The 16,371-nt window shown below is 36.8% G+C and overlaps 1 protein-coding gene across 6 annotated transcripts in view; it reads right to left on the minus strand.

Moving 5' to 3' along the window:
- Positions 1–16,371, minus strand: part of HCAR (coenzyme F420 hydrogenase family / dehydrogenase, beta subunit family) — a 218,961-nt gene that overhangs the window by 78,085 nt on the left and 124,505 nt on the right. For all 6 annotated transcript variants that reach the window (XM_089798344.1, XM_089798342.1, XM_089798343.1 and 3 more), the window contains 2 exons: positions 7,485–7,520; positions 7,279–7,340 (listed from right to left, as the gene is read on the minus strand). In XM_089798344.1, the coding sequence (XP_089654470.1) occupies positions 7,279–7,340; positions 7,485–7,520 (98 nt within the window). The remainder of the gene's footprint in view (positions 1–7,278; positions 7,341–7,484; positions 7,521–16,371) is intronic.

Below are 16,371 nucleotides of genomic sequence, written 5' to 3' on the forward strand. Positions count from 1 at the left end.
CATAAGACAATGTTGCATCCACCTTGAACTGAGAATAGTCCACAAAGTGAACCTCAACACTGTCTTAGTCTATACTATAACACGACGTCGTCTCTACATCACTCACCTCATAATCAAAATTAACATGTGTGCTATAATCAATACACACATCAACAACCACATGCATACTACTAAACACCTCAATAGGTAGCTCAACTAGCACAGAAGTAGTTGTTGATCTACCAATATCACTACATGCTCTCCCTACCACTATCACTGCATCGCCATCAAATGCATAATCTTGGAAACTCATGCCAACAACTACATCATCCAACTCAACCTGACATGAATTCCACTCACGCCCCACATCCTATGTGTCCAACACTTGAGCAATGACATTTGGTAACTCAAAAGAATGTCATGTACATCTCTAGCTACCACTATATCATCATGATGCCGAAAATCCTCATTGTTATCATGCAAATCAGAACTAATGTGCCCATCAATATCCATGTTATCTTCCTCAATATCATTAATAACATGGGCACTATTATTTATTACTCTATTTACAACACTTTAGAACTTGGCTATGACACTAGGTGCAACTGTAAACTCAAGTGGGCCATAGATGATATAGATATCAAACCTAGAGTTTTGGCTGAAAATATTTTCTTGCTCTCTAATGGTGTCCATTATACCATCATGTTTCTTCCTATAATAAAATGACATCATGTTCTTCTCAAATTTTGAATTTGAAATCACTTTTGTCATCCATTTGTGGTTTTGATTCAACTCATTCACCAGCACATTCAATTGTTTCACAATATCATCCCATTGTTTCTAATTAGTGGCCATGATTCCAATATATGGACAATAAATTTTATTTCCCTAGTCCACAAGATGGCAGGAAACCGCTCTAATATGACTGTAGACAATCTTGTTGGCTCACCCTCAATCTATACTGAAATAAAAAAACAAAAAAAAAAAATTGTATTATGAAAGTTAATAAATTTTTGTGTTTTCAAAGAATATATGTTTTTTTGTTTCTTTTCTCATAATATAAAGGAAATGCTTGAGAAACAAATACAATTACAAGTAACAATTATTGAGAACTACTATGGCTTGCCAGCATAATGAATTTCAATTGCAATTATGATGTATGCAATTATTACAATCATAAACCTGTAGACAAAGTAACTAATAAAAAGAACATATAATGTATTTGGCGTTAGAAAATTGCAGCAAGATAGATGAGTCTCCACACCAACTAAAATGCTGAATGCCACCCAAATTTTAGTGCTTGCAGCTGCAAAATGAAACGATGCTAGCAAGGAGATTAAATGCAGCTCATAGACGAACCAGGCTGCCCAAATTTCAGCACTTGCAGCTGCAAAATAAAATTCTGCTACCAATGAGATTAAACATAGCTCATAGACAAATCAGGCCACCCAAATTCAGTAACCCTCAATGCTGCTATGCCAGAAAGAATTGCAGCTACACCCAAGTCAAGAAATGCCGTTGAAACTCTCACGTAGCTATACCAAATCAAATGCTGCTTCTTCTCAAGAAATTGCATCATATAAAGAAGTCTCTCAGTGACATTTTCAGCTCAGAATTTGTAGACAATACCCTATACAGTGTCGTCCTAGTCAGCTCTTAATTGTAGCAACCTCAAGAAATTAACATACTTGAAATACCTTCAATTTCAGAATGATAGATGCAAACCAGAATCAATAGATTGGTATACCTCAGCACCAATCAAACTCATACACCTTCCAGCAGAAAACACAATTCATTGGATCAATTACCAGCTCAGAGTGCAAAGGAGGAACTCAAAATTCTTCAAACCCCACATCCAAACCCTTCGAGAGAAACTCAAACAAAATAAAAAGGCATCAAGGAATGAATTGTTTTCTCACAAAGCATTGCTTTTATAACATTTCAATCCAAAAAGCTTCTCCTTCACACCTTTCACTTAAAAAGACTTCATGTTCACACTTTTCACTTAAGTTATGATTTTGCATTTGGAAACATATTCAACTTTTGAATATAATAACTCCTTTATAATTTAAAGGCTAGAGTCCTCTTGTGCACACTTTTCACTAAAGGGACTTCTTCAAAACACCATCAAATTAGAACATGAAGCTTATAAAGCCATTTATTAAGTTCAACTTAATAAATAACTTTCAACATATAACTCGTAATTAAAGCCCAATAAAATACTAACGGAGTTTGGACTAAGGGTGTGACAAGTGCACTGCCAAAAGGTGGAAACCCTACTCACCAAACTTACAATAAATAGCAAGTCACACAAACTGAGACCCTAAAATTTGAGTTTCAACTCACGAGAGTCGCAACAATGAACTAACATACTAATGCTTTTAGGCCTTGCTAATCTGGGAACATCGCGTTGAACTAACATACCCATGCTTTTGGGCCTGCTAATCTGGGAACCTCGCATTGTTAGGTTCACCTCTTGGAAATTCAGAGTGTTGCTTACCTTAGAAGAAAATGAGTTAGTAGAACTCATAAAGAATGATATACCTAAAACAAATAATGTCGAAAAAATTATCCCAATGGAAGGAAAACAATATCAAAGCCATTAATGGATTCAATAAAACATCATATAATTCCCATTATTTCCAAATTGTCAATGACAAAAGAAATGTTTAGAACCTTGGAGCAAATGTCTGAAATCAATAACACCAATCGAGCATTAGCATTTAAACAGAAACTTAATCACATAAAAATGGCAAAGGAAATTTTGTATTACTGCATACTTGTTAAAGATCACTGAATTAACCACTCATTTGGTAGCAGGCATAGGAATGGAGAATAGGAATGAATATTGGGAATATGAATGGTTTTTCCAATAACAGCTATTTTTTGGAATGGGTATAAGCTCATTTAGGGGCAAAATGCGAATATGTATTCCTATTCCCTATTCCAATTGATATACCAAACGAAAAATAGAAAACATATTCCTAATTTTCTATTCCTATTCCACCAACCAAATAGGCCCTAAGAGATCAACTATCAATTATTGGATATGTCATTGATAGAAAGGAACTCACCATGTTAGCTCTAAATGGACTTCCCTCATCATAAGAATCATTTAGTCAACGAGTTAGTGCAAGTTCCAAACTACCAATATTCAATAGACTAAGAATAGATTGCATCCAAGAAGAATCTAGACACGCTACCAACGGAATTGATTCAAACATCTATAATGAAGAAAATCAAGCTCTAATATCCAAAATTTCAAGAAGAAAAAGGAGATTACTTCAAACCAAAGAGAAACCATAGGACAGATTCAAATCATGAATCTTATGAGAAGTCAGATATAACAAAGATCAAGTGCTTTAGATGTGAGAAAATAGGACATTATTCTAGGGACTGCAAAACAAAATTCAAAAAGTAAGCTTCTACTACTAGAGTTCGTGATGAAGGACCCGAAGATAAAGAATTCCTATTTATTTCAGCATTATCAAGCAACACATTAAACAATAGCACTACTTGGTTAATGGATAGCGGAGGCTCTTGACATAAAACGGGGTTCTGAAAAAAATCTGATCTAGATGTAACTATTGGAGATAATGCTAGTTATCCTGTAACGGGTTCAGGTGTTACCTACTTGAAGTTGTGTCACTTCAATTGAGTGATGTATTTTATGTAACTAGAATTAAAAGAAATCTTGTATCAGTTTCTACACTAGAAGAGAAAGGTTATGAAATAGCATTTTCTAAGGGAAAGTACTTGCTTGGCCTAAGAATTCTGATATCAAGGACGTGAAATTGGATATAGACAAGAATGCTTGTACACCTACCATAGTTTTACTTATGATATCTGTAGCATTGCTTCTTCCCACATGTCATTTTTTTTTAGTTTAATGATTCTTAACTACTGTGTGACTTCTATATGTTTCGAATTGTTCATTTGTGTCAATGATAATGCATTCAATGCCTCTCATGGTTTATGTTCCTTTGACCTGGCTATATATGTGTGCCAATGTTTCATCATCCTAAGGTATTCATTAAATGATTAAATATAGCCCTTGAATCATGCACTATGTAGTTTATTTGGCATCAACTTGCATCTGTGCAGCTGCACTCATGATGATGGAAAATATTTCTTTTATTTTTCCTATTCATGTTTGTTTCATCATGCCATGTCCATATATGACTGCAATGGCAAGTAGTATTGTCTTCATCGAGTATAGACTTGTATCTCCTATACGCTGACTTCATACCCATATAGTTTCAATTCATTCACTTGATGTCTTCAAACATTGTCATCTAACTTAGTATAGTTCCGCCAATTGCTGAATCCATGCACAGAGAATAATATCACCATTGTACTCCCAGACAGTCCTTTTAATGGCATGGCAATTTGCTTGAATGTTTTTCATACTGTGTCGCCTCTATATAATTGAGATTATCACTTACGGCATGTTTGCTCAACTAAAATATAGAATGTTGCATACAAATGTCATTACCAATTAGATTCATATTCATAGTTACCATTTCAGCATCAACTTTCAGAACTGCCAATACTTCTGAAGATAATTATATAGTGTGTGCCTTCCAGGATCCTGACTGTTCTTATGATGCATTCAATTCATACATGAGTTTTGTTGACTGTATTAGAATCAACTTCCTTTGCAGCTGATAATACATCTGAATATATAGTGTGTGTTCTAATATATTTCATTACTGGGCTGCAGTAGATTCTCTATATTTGATCATTTTATATAACTTCACCAAATCATGCCATACACTGCTAACTCCTTATTTGTTTGCTAGTGTATATATGCTTTAAATCTTTCAGTTCATATGATTCATTATAACCTTTTCTTCACACATCTAGTAGGTAGATGACATCAATGGCAATAATTTATCAATCTCCTGAATGCCTTTGACATCAATGACAATAATCTATCGATCTCCCCCTTTTTCATTGATGGCAATATTTCCTCATCTCTTTCAGCTCCCTTTCTTTCTTTATCTCTCCCCATTTGACAACAATGGCAAAGCGATGAACATCATGCTTCCATCTTCAAACCAGTCATCAAATACTCCCCATGTGAAAAATCTCCCATACTTTCCCTAAGAAGGATTCCTCAATTCTCTTGCAAGGTTTAGTACTACCATCACTGTATTTTCTTGTTTGAAGGTTCCTTGAACTTTGACATCAATGACAATAATCCATCAGAGCTAACCCAGCCAACTACAGAGACCTGCTAAAATTGGGGACATTACACCTTGCATGTGCTCGAATCCAAGTTTCCTATTTGTCTAGCAATTACTAAAATTTGAATTTATTAAATCTGACTTCCCTTATGGGCCTACTACACGTCCTTGTCAATGCCCAAATGAGATCCTATTGACCCCTATTTATAAATTTACACCAAATTTGGCAAGGATGAACTTTGAATCCCACAAATTTGTCCATCTCTGTTGTTCCTAGCTCAAAGTTCCTCCATTGGGAGTTCCCTTTATTCTTCATCTACACATCTTCCCACTCCAACTGGCACCCTTTACTACTCCCTCTAACGAATTATAATAATTATTTAAAAAGGATCACCATTTACATAAGCAGCAAGGCCATTAGAATAGTAGGGACAGGCTGGACAATCAGCCAATTTATAATTATTAAATAGAGTGTTATTGACCATGCAAAAAGATGATTAAAAAGACAATATTATATTTGTTATAACTTTTAATGAATAATTTCCACAGGAGAATTATATTATTTTACTTTCTCAAAAGATGTCATAAAAGGGAGGAATGTTTACGAAAAGGATATTCTTGCTCATTGAAAACAATTTCATTTTTCAAGAACGAATATTCGTTCTTTTATTCCCAAGGATGAAAACCCTCAAGATATGTTGGCTTTGAAAGTGTACTTTAGCTGATTAGTTTTTAGTATACAGTCTGATTCTGAGTTTGATTATTTCCATATTTTCAAGTGAGTTTTCAATCATATTTCAATTTTCTAAGTGGATGATTTCATCTCTGGATTGTGGACTATTATTATTGTCATTTTTTAGTCAATATTTTGAGAGTTTATGGTATATGCAAGTCGTATCAAATATATGAAATGGGAAATTTGTGTCTGGGTGATGAAGTTTTGGTGGTATTGCTTTGCATCTGGCTGTACCAATCCCATGCCAGGACACACACTTGTTGATTATTGTGCTTCCTACTACAGGTGTCTAATATAAGCAATAATGTACCATAATCCTGGGCAAATAGATTCTCTTCCTGAGCTGGGCTGTACTAATGGTACTGAACCTCTGAGATTGGGTGCTAGACAAACAGCAAGGAATTCATAATAAGTGCTGACTTCTTTTTTCTCTTTTTCCTTTTCCATAGATTCTGAAACACCACAAATCCTTAAAGTTTATTACTAATTAATCCTTTTCGCGAATATCATTCATGTTGGTAACTCCCATTCAGTGGGTGATGGTCAAACCTCTTCTATGCCATGATACTTTGCCTCTGTTGGTTTGTACACTCTTTCCCTGCCACCATACTCCCATTAGTTTGATTGCAGCACTATATGAGCTAATCATTGCATTCATTCTCCTTCTTCAATCTGCTATAGAAAACCTTTCAGTCTATACTATTATGGAAGGGTCCCCCTACCATTGCAACAAATCTTTCATTTTTATCAGCAAACACTAATATTCCAGTTTTAGTTTGGGTTCCAGTTTCCTCTCTGAATATCATGTTGGTTTGTTTGATTGCATGTAATTGAATTTTTTGGAATGTGTTTGAATTTTTTGTAAATTGTTCAGCTAGGCATCAATATCTTTTATTTTAATTCCACTAGCCTCATTCTAGTCTCCTTATGCTACCACTTTGCCCACATGAGGAACTTGGCGATTAGAAAGAGCTTAGATTTGTGTTATCACAAATATATCTTGTGGATTTGTGCTAACACTCTGCAGATCGCAAGAGTTACTGCATAGCTGTTTTGTTGTTTTGTTCTTTATACAGGATTAAGAGTTTCTCTTAATCTATGTTCTGTCACAGACTTGTGTAAAATTAATTTTGATCTAGGTCCTATATAGTTTATGTTCTTTAGCTTGTATATCTCCTTGTAACATTCAGCTACAGCTTCACTAAATCTGTTTACTTTTTGTTAGATTTTATGCTACAAAAGATTTGATAAGATCTCTTCTGTTATAGAAAAAACATGGTTTTCCAGTTATTGAAACCAGGCATGATTCATAACTTTACAGTATTTTTGAAAAAAACATCTTGGTTATAGAAATATATAAATAAAGAAAGCTACCTGTAGCAAGAAGGAGCAATGACATCAGTTAAATCATCTGCTGGAAGACAGAAATATGGAACCTGTGACAAAGGTAAAATAAATGGAGGGAAAAATGACAGGTGCCAACAAAAAAGTTAAGCATACTGTTGACATTTAGAATCTCAACTATTATGCAAAACTTCAGATGGTCTAAATTATTTTGATGGACATCAAAGTGTGCTCACCTCTTCTATATGACCATCTAAATGCTTCAAATGAACCTACAGAAAGTGAGGCATTATGTTAGTTTGCAGTCAATAAACCAAACCCTACAAAGTATCAGTCTGCTCTCTCAGACAAGGATAGAACATAAACAATAAATGAAAAAGGAAAATTATAGTAAGAAATGAACGAAATGATATTAACAAAAAATAAACAGACAGGAAACTAAACGATATAGGTAGAAGGTGAATGGAGGAAGCACAAACAGGCAAATTATTTCTATTTTGCAATAGGAATAACATAGTTCAAACAATCGCAGGGTACTCACAAGTTAGCCAGAGGTACAAGAATTTTACCTGTGTACAGGTCAGCATGACCTGATGTACATTTTGTGACCACTTCAACATGCAGAAAAAAATGCCAAGTATCCTATCCTCTCTTGGACAAGGAAACCTCATATGCTAAATAGTATGTTGATGTGAGATAAAATAAGACAACCCCAAGGTTTACATAGAAAACTACCAATTTTGTGTTGGACAAAACTCAGTTTTATGACGTGATTTGTCGATAACCATGTTGGGAGTTACACTTTTCATTCAATGGACATCTACCAACTCTTCGAATGATTTGAAAAATCTAGCTCTTCAACTATCTCTAACAAAACAAAGCTATGTTCCCCCGAGTTTCCTTGACGGCGACGGCAGGGGAGAGCGAGACGGGTTTTCCAGGATGGCAAAAATATATAGAGAAATTCAAAATATTTATACGAAAACATGGATGAATACATAATAGAATCAATAACATAAGAATCAGCAAAACTCATGCCAAATTTATGTTACTTTGAGAGTCAAAATCTAATTTGTTCTAGAAATCAAAGTCAAAGTCCCCTAGGTGTCCAAGTCTCTGAGACGTTTCCAGAAAGGGGACGGCTGAAAATATACTAAGGACACATCCCGGAGCAACATTGAAATGAAGTGCAAAAGGAAATGCGTTTAAAAATCTAGGCTACTTCTAATCTACCAATGCAAGAGATTATTGATGATGAGATGAAACTAAACCAAGAATTATAGTATTATGTGTTAGTGTAGTTTTTTATTTCCTAGTAGGTTATTTATTTTTTCCTATATTGCTAGGTTTTTTGTACACTTTTAATAATCTCACTTAGGTTAATAAAGCATGTCTTATTAGGTGAATGGTTGCAAGGTGTCACCTTCCTACATGTGAGCATCCATTAGCTATCTTGGGAAGATACTTTGCTATCTTTAGTCCGATAGCTGGTTGCTCCTCATTGGTCAGTGTTGCCACCTCCTCTCTCTTCCTAGCCTATACAAGCATGCTACCTGACATGTATTTGTATCTCTTGTTTATGCATCCTCTTAATGCTATTTTACTTCTAGCATTTGCATTACTCTCTTGGAGACTAACTTTGTGTTGTTATTTTGATTTTGTATCATTTGCATTCATAGTTTAGATATCTATTCTTTGCACTAGTTTTCTGGGTTATTTATCTTTTCAGATTCTAATATGGTATCAAAGTTTTTCTATGTGCAAAAGTAGATTTTAGTTTCCTCATTTGAGAGATTCAAGGGGGGCTAATAAATCTTATTGTAAGTTTTTTAAAAACCCAATATACTCTTCTTTCGCATCTTTGGATGATCTTGAGAATCAGAAAAATTTGACAAAGACGTTTTTAATCTCTGGGTGATTGAAGCATTTCTGCTTATACTAGCAACATTTCTGGTTGTTCCAACGGGTCCAGGAGGCTTGAGAAAGTCAGATTAGGCTTTCATTTCACCGAGATCGGAGATCGTCATACAAGTTGCAAAATTGGGATTTCAATCTCAAATCTAACAACCAACTTGCATATTCGGTGTTTTCAATCAATATTGCAGGTTCCAACATGCCATTTATTGACTTAGGTAGCTGATTCAATCTTTTCATGACATTTTTTGGTTGCTGGGGTCGTTTTTGGTTGTTGGGGCCGTTTTTTGTTGTTGAAGGCATTTGATTTACACTATAGCTACATCTTCTGTACATCAGCAAGAAAAACGTTTTTTGGGTTTTGTTCGCAGCCCCAAAAAACCATCTGGGTATCTTTTAGTTTTTGCATGCAATCTATATATTTTGCAGAATCGAGCGCAGAAAGCTACAACCATACCCCTCTCCGTTGGCAGTCGCAATTTTGAATGCAGTTTTCAAATGCCTCGTTCTTGCTCATATGGACTCCAATTTCAACGATTCTTGTTATGATCTTGGCTATTTTTTTGTGTTCTATCCACTAGTGGTCTTTTTTTAATTTTCATGCATAAATTTTTCAGAAATTGCAGATTCTCGGCAGTGACTTTGCACAGTTCTCGTTTTGAAAAATTTTAAGGATCATAACTTTCTCATACGACCTCATATCGAGGTGATTCTTTTTCGAAAGTGCATGATTTTTCGAGATCGCAGTGGTGTTATTTGTTTCCTTGAGTATTGTGCCCAATATTCACTTTTAGCATATGCTCTTCATGAGGGTTTTGTAATGCATTGTAAACAAGACCACTTAGCATTTCTTGCTAGTGGTAATTGTAAATGTACTAAAATAAAGTGCCAAATCATATTTCTTTGGGGGGGGTTCTTTGATTAAGTAAAAAAGGGGGGGTGGCATTGTCGTGGCTAGGTTCTCTTCTTTTTAGCATTTATTCTCTGCATTTCTTCATCATGGATCAAACAAATATGCCCATCCTAACTCCATACAATTACTTTGAGTGGAAATCACACATGACAATTCACTTAAGGAAAGCTGGATTAAGTAGGATAACTATGGGACTTGAAATTGAACCTGATAAAGATGAAGATAACCATAAGTGGTTTAACAAATGTGATGAGGCATATGGAACATTGTGTTTGTCTGTTTCTCCTAACTTGCTATTTCACATCAAGTCTCGATACACCAAATGAAATATCGACAGAACTAGAAACACCATTTGGCACACAAGATTCAATGAGGGATCATATGTTGGAAAATGAACTAATTAGTTTAAGTCCAGGCAATTTCAACGCCATACTGGATTTCTTCACCAAATTGAAATCACTAAGGCTACAATCAAAACAATGTGGAATTGAAAAAAAAAGATGAACAACTGATTCGTAGTATTCTCTTTAAGCTAAGTTCAAAATATTTTGTGTTTGTCTCTACCTTCTATGCTACTAAGGGTGCACTTGGTACCCAATTCACCATGCCATCTTTAGATGATTTTGCTATCAATCTCACTCGAGAATAGGACAAGCTAATCTAGATGGGCACTCTTAAGTCCTCTAAGTCACATGCCTGGGCTGCCAACCAAGGCACAAAAGAACAAAAAAGACAAAGTAGTAACAACAATAGTAAGGATGAGAAACAAAATAATAGTGAGGAAAAGAAGGATCAGATACTAGTTGCTTCAAAAGCAACTATTGATACCCCATCTTCCAAGGGCGATAAGCCTAAGAAAGAATAGGTCAAATGTGCCTATTGTAAAAGACTCGGTCATGATGAACATAAATGTTTGAAGAAACAAATTGATCACTTGACATACATTCTTGAGAAGACTAATATCAGTGTTCCTGAGTCTATCAAACAAAGTTCTAATGAAGGGTCTAACAAGGCAAAAGAAAACAACAAGGGGAAAGGAAAGGGCAAGGCTCTCGTTGTAGTTGCTTCCTCACCATCCACTTGGGTTCTTGATTCAAATGCTTCACACCACATGGCTTCATCTAAGGAAGAACTTGCATCCTCGGAGCCGTGTACTATGCCTTCTATTTTGATGGGTGATAACACTCATGTTGAAGTGTGTGGGAGAGGGTCTGTTGATGTGGGGAATGGCACATTCCATGATGTTCTTTGTGTACCCTCATTATCAACTAATCACCTATCAGTATACCAGATCACTCACACAAGTTCAGGCAAGTGGGTTGAGTTCACTCCTGATTCAGTGGAGATACGTGAGTTGCACAGTGATTCTACAGTTGCAGTTGGGAGAGCAGATCATCAGTCACGACTCTGTCTATTTTCTCACTTTGTTCCTTATCCTCCTTCGACTGTTTTACTCACTCACTCTAATGATGTGAGTAAATTATGGCATGAGTAGTTTGGCCATCTTAACTTCCACTATTTGCATCATCTCAACTAGCAAAGCATGGTCACAGGGTTGCCTTCGGTTCAGTTCTCAGGCAGTGTTTTCCAAGGTTGCATTCTTGGTAAGCATCCTAAGGAAAAGTTTGACAAAAGTAAGGCATGGAGAGCTTCACAAATACTAGAGTTAGATCATAGTGATTCGGCTGGTCCATTTTAGCATCGTTCTTTCAGCGGGGCCTGATATGTCTTCACATTCATTGATGACTTTTCTCGATATACTTAGGTGTACTTTCTCAAATAGAAGTCAGAGGTATTTGATCATTTTCAAGACTTCAAAAATTTTGTAGAAAAGCAATCCAGGAAAGCCATCAAGGTTTTGTGCGCACACAATGGTGGTGAGTATGTCAACCATTGGTTTGAAAGATTTTGCACTTCAGAGGAGATTGATTTACAGCATTCAGTTCCATACAATCCTCAACCAAACGGTGTTGCAGAACGGAAGAATAGATCCTTGAAGGAAATGGCAAACTGTATGATTCACTCTAGATCTCTTGCACCACAATATTGGGCAGAGGCCATTAACTGTGCTTGTTATATGCAGAACCATGTTCCTCACTGAGCCTTGAAGGGAGTTACCCCTTTTGAAGCTTGGAACGGTCGGAAACCATCAGTTAAGCACTTTCGAATTTTTGGCCCTCCTGCATGGGCCCACATTCCTTCAGAGAAACGCAAGGCCTTGGATCAGCAGAGCAGACCTTGCATATTTGTAGGTTATCCTAATGCTGTAAAGGGTTATCGATCGCTCCACCCTACTACACATGAGTTGTTCATTGAGAGGAGTGTTCAAATTGAGGAGGGATCTTCAAGCTCACTTTCTATCACTTCTCCAACTCCTACTTTGACATTGGAGTCACTTGGAATACATGAAAGATCTTCTGATGAGTCAGATTCACCTGAACAGTCTTCTAACTCCACTTCTGATGCAGAGAGTGATTTAGAGAACTCACCTCCTTCCTCTCCTAGTCATCATTCAAAGGTTAATGATTCCCCTCCAAATTCTCCGTCTTCCAGTCCACTTTGGGCTAGACAAACCTTGCAGTCTGCAGGTCATTGGGTTGGGGATCCATCAGACACCAAGCAGACTCGTTCACAATTCTAGGATGCTCCACATGTCTTTATTGCTATTGCCTCAAATCCACAGTCCTTTCATGAGGCTTCTGGTATTCTTGAGCAGGATACAGCTATGCAGAAAGAGTATAGTTCCTTGATGAGGAACCACACTTGGGATCTTGTCCCTCTTCCTAAGGCAAGAAAACTTGTTCGATGTAAGTGGATCTATCAGACGAAATTTGCAGCAGATGGGTTAGTTGACAAACACAAGGCTTGCTTGGTCGCCAAAGGATTCTCTCAGGTTCCTGGGATTGACTACTCTGAGACTTTTGCGCCAGTTGCCCAAATAAATTCCATTCAACTTGTTCTTGTCATTGTTGTAGCTAATTGTTAGGAAGTACATCAGATGGATGTGAAGAGTGATTTTCTTCACGGTGACCTTCATGAGGAGATCTACATGGAGCAGCCATAGGGCTTCCTTCAGGATTCTTCACTTGTGTGTCATCTTCGAAAGTCTCTCTATGGCCTAAAACAGGCTCCTCGGGCCTAGTATGCCAAGATAGACTCCTTCCTTCTATCATTTGGGTTCACTCGATGCCATTCTGATCCTAATGTCTACATTCTACAAGAGAGTGATTCACTTCTAGTTTTGGTTTTGTATGTTGATGACTTGTTGATCATAGAAAGTTCTTCATCCACCATTAAGGCTGTCAAAGTGGCCCTTTAGGACAGTTTTTTTATGACTAACTTGGGCTTGTTACATTACTTTCTCGGGATTGAGATTTTTCAGTCTCCTTCAGGGATCACCATCACACAATCCAAGTATGCTCTAGATTTACTCTCGAAGTTTCATATGGCTAACTGTAAGCCTGCTCCGACTCCCTTCCTTTCTGGAGTCAAACTTGAGGCTCAGTGTTCTTCTCCACTTGTTGATGGCACTTTGTATGGCCAACTTGTTGGGAGTCTCATTTATATGACTCATACGAGACCTGACATCTCATATGTTGTAGGCATGGTCTCTCAATTCATGCAGGAGTCCCATGAGCTGCACTGGAAAGCAGCCAAGCAAATCCTTGGCTACATTCAAGGTTCCCACAGTTGTGGGATTCACTACGCAGCAAGTATTGAGCTTGATTTGGTGGGCTACACAGATTCAGATTAGGCAGGTGATTCTCAGGATCACAAGTCTACTTCAGGTTACAGCTTCTCCCTTGGTTCAAAACCTCTTTGTTGGTCGAGCAAAAAGTAGTTTGCTATTGCTCTATCTTCTACTGAGGCTAAGTATCAGGGGGCTGTAAATGCCGCCACTAAGACCATTTGGCTTCAACATCTTCTCACTGAGTTTGGTATCCAGATTAGATGGCCATCAGTCATATTTTGTGACAACCAGAGTGCCATTCAAATCTCACGGACTCCGGTTCATCATCAACGGACCAAACACATAGAGGTCCACATGCATTACATCCAAGAGCTCATCCATGGTCACATCATTGACCTTCGCTATTGTTCGACTTCTGAGCAGGTTGCTGATATCTTCACCAAACCCTTCACTAAGAGCAAGTTCCTTCATTTGTGAGCTTTGTTGGGGGTGTGGGATGCTTCATCGTTTGGGGGGGCCTCTTCCTCTCACTCAGAGTCCTGACTTTTTTTTGGGGGGTCTCTTTTCTCTCTCTTTTTGGGGAATTTTATGTACATGGGTACCTCATCAGGCTTGACTGGTTGGGACCCATTTCTACATCCACCTAAGCTTCGTTTATCGGGGGGTGTTAGTGTAGTTTTTTATTTCCCAGTAGTTTTTTATTTCCCAGAAGGTTATTTATTTTTCACTATATTGCTAGGTTTTTCCTACACTTCTAATAATCTCACTTAGGTTAATAAAGCATGTCTTATTAGGTGAATGGTTGCGAGGTGTCACCTTCCTACATGTAAGCATCCATTAGCTATCTTGGGAAGATACTTTGCTATCTTTAGTTTGATAGATGGTTGCTCCTCATTGGTTGGTGTTGCCACCTCCTTCCTCTTCCTAGCCTATATAAACATGCTACTTGGCTTGTATTTGTATCTCTTGTTTTTGCATCCTCTTAATGCTATTTTGCTTCTAGCATTTGCATTACTCTCTTGTTTTTGCATCCTCATAGTGCTATTTTGCTTCTAGCATTGGCAGAGAAAGAAGGAATGAAAATACTTTCATTGATTTCTTAAATGTAGAGGTGATTCATTAAAACAACAACTATCCTCAAACTCGTACAAATGTTCGATGCCAAAGTAAAGGTGAGATTTGAGTGAAGGCACAATCACAAACAAAAGAGTGTATGAGAAATGTTTGTCTCAATGCTTGAAGGAAAATGATATTCAAGATTTCTTTTTAGAACCTTCCATTTTCTCTTAAGGCTGCTTCTGATAACTTCAAGATGGGGAGATGAGGTGATGACCTCTTTTATCCATGTAAACATTCTTGTGCAGATATCAAAGGATCGTCAAACCCACATCTCATGAAGCATATTGTAAATGACATGCTTGTGGTTTCATAAATTAATTAACTATGTAAAAGAATAGCGAGCGAGATTTGAACTATTTGACAAAATGCCTCAAGTAGATATTATTGAATGAGATACAGTTGCCAATTGAATCAAGTGATAATTGTGGGAGCACAGACCAAGCATGTGAATTGTTTGATAGAATGTCGCAAGGGAGTATCATATAATGCATTGATTCATTCCACCAAACTGATGTGGTTAGAAGATTTATAAAAATTTGAGCAATTGTAATTGGCAAGGAGTTGCCATGTTGTATATACGTGGTGGTTAAACAAGCTTGAAGCCCCTATCAGTAGACTTTTCTTCCTACCCTCGGGGAAGGGCATGAATGAAGAATGTGGAAGCATAAGGTGGTCTTGATTTTATTAAAAAATTACTTCATATCTATCATCCACAGTAATGAGAGTTACACCACCTAAGGGCAATTAGAGGTATATAGAGGCAGATGTACAAGACAATTTCTGCCAATTACTACTATTTGGATTGATAGCTGTGAAGGTTTGAGTTTGTGCACATGCAGAAGTATCAAATCCAAACATCACCAACCTGATCTTTAAGCTCACTATTGATTAAAGGCCATGTAGTGTGTGCGAGATAGTTCAATGGAAGGCATGTATGTTTCTCACATACATGATTCAGATGCCTATTTTATGAACACATTTTGAGGCGTCATCACATGCAATACTTTAGCTATAAGTAAATCAGTGACAGGAATTTGTTACCACATCAAATTCAAAATGCATGTTTCAATGCATGGCTCAGATAGTGAGTTGGTTGTACCAGTATAAAGGAAGCATATTGGTGTAGAAAACTACAATGAAAAAAATGGTAATTTATCTTTTGTTGTTGCAAGACCTCAATTACTTCATGAAGGAAAGTGATAAGTGTCACTTATTGTAACTCAATAGTTGGAGTTGTAAAATTTAGAGTTGGTTATGGATCTTCTTGAGAGTAGTCCAAGCTCTAACTTTTGGAGTAGTTATGAACCCGGTTGGTTATGCTAGAATAGCTATAAATTTACGAATCTCAATGTAATAGGGGACTTTTTAGGTCTTTAGAATAAGGGAACACTTATGCTAAATTTTGCTGAGAAGACAATTTTTGAAAAGTATGTTCAGGTTTTGTCTTTGAAATCTGAAATGTCTCTTATGTTCTTGGTAAATAAAA

The sequence above is a fragment of the Cupressus sempervirens genome, chromosome 8, assembly GCF_028749045.1.
Source record: "Cupressus sempervirens isolate cs-2001-9-10 chromosome 8, ASM2874904v1, whole genome shotgun sequence".
Lineage (NCBI taxonomy): Eukaryota > Viridiplantae > Streptophyta > Pinopsida > Cupressales > Cupressaceae > Cupressus > Cupressus sempervirens.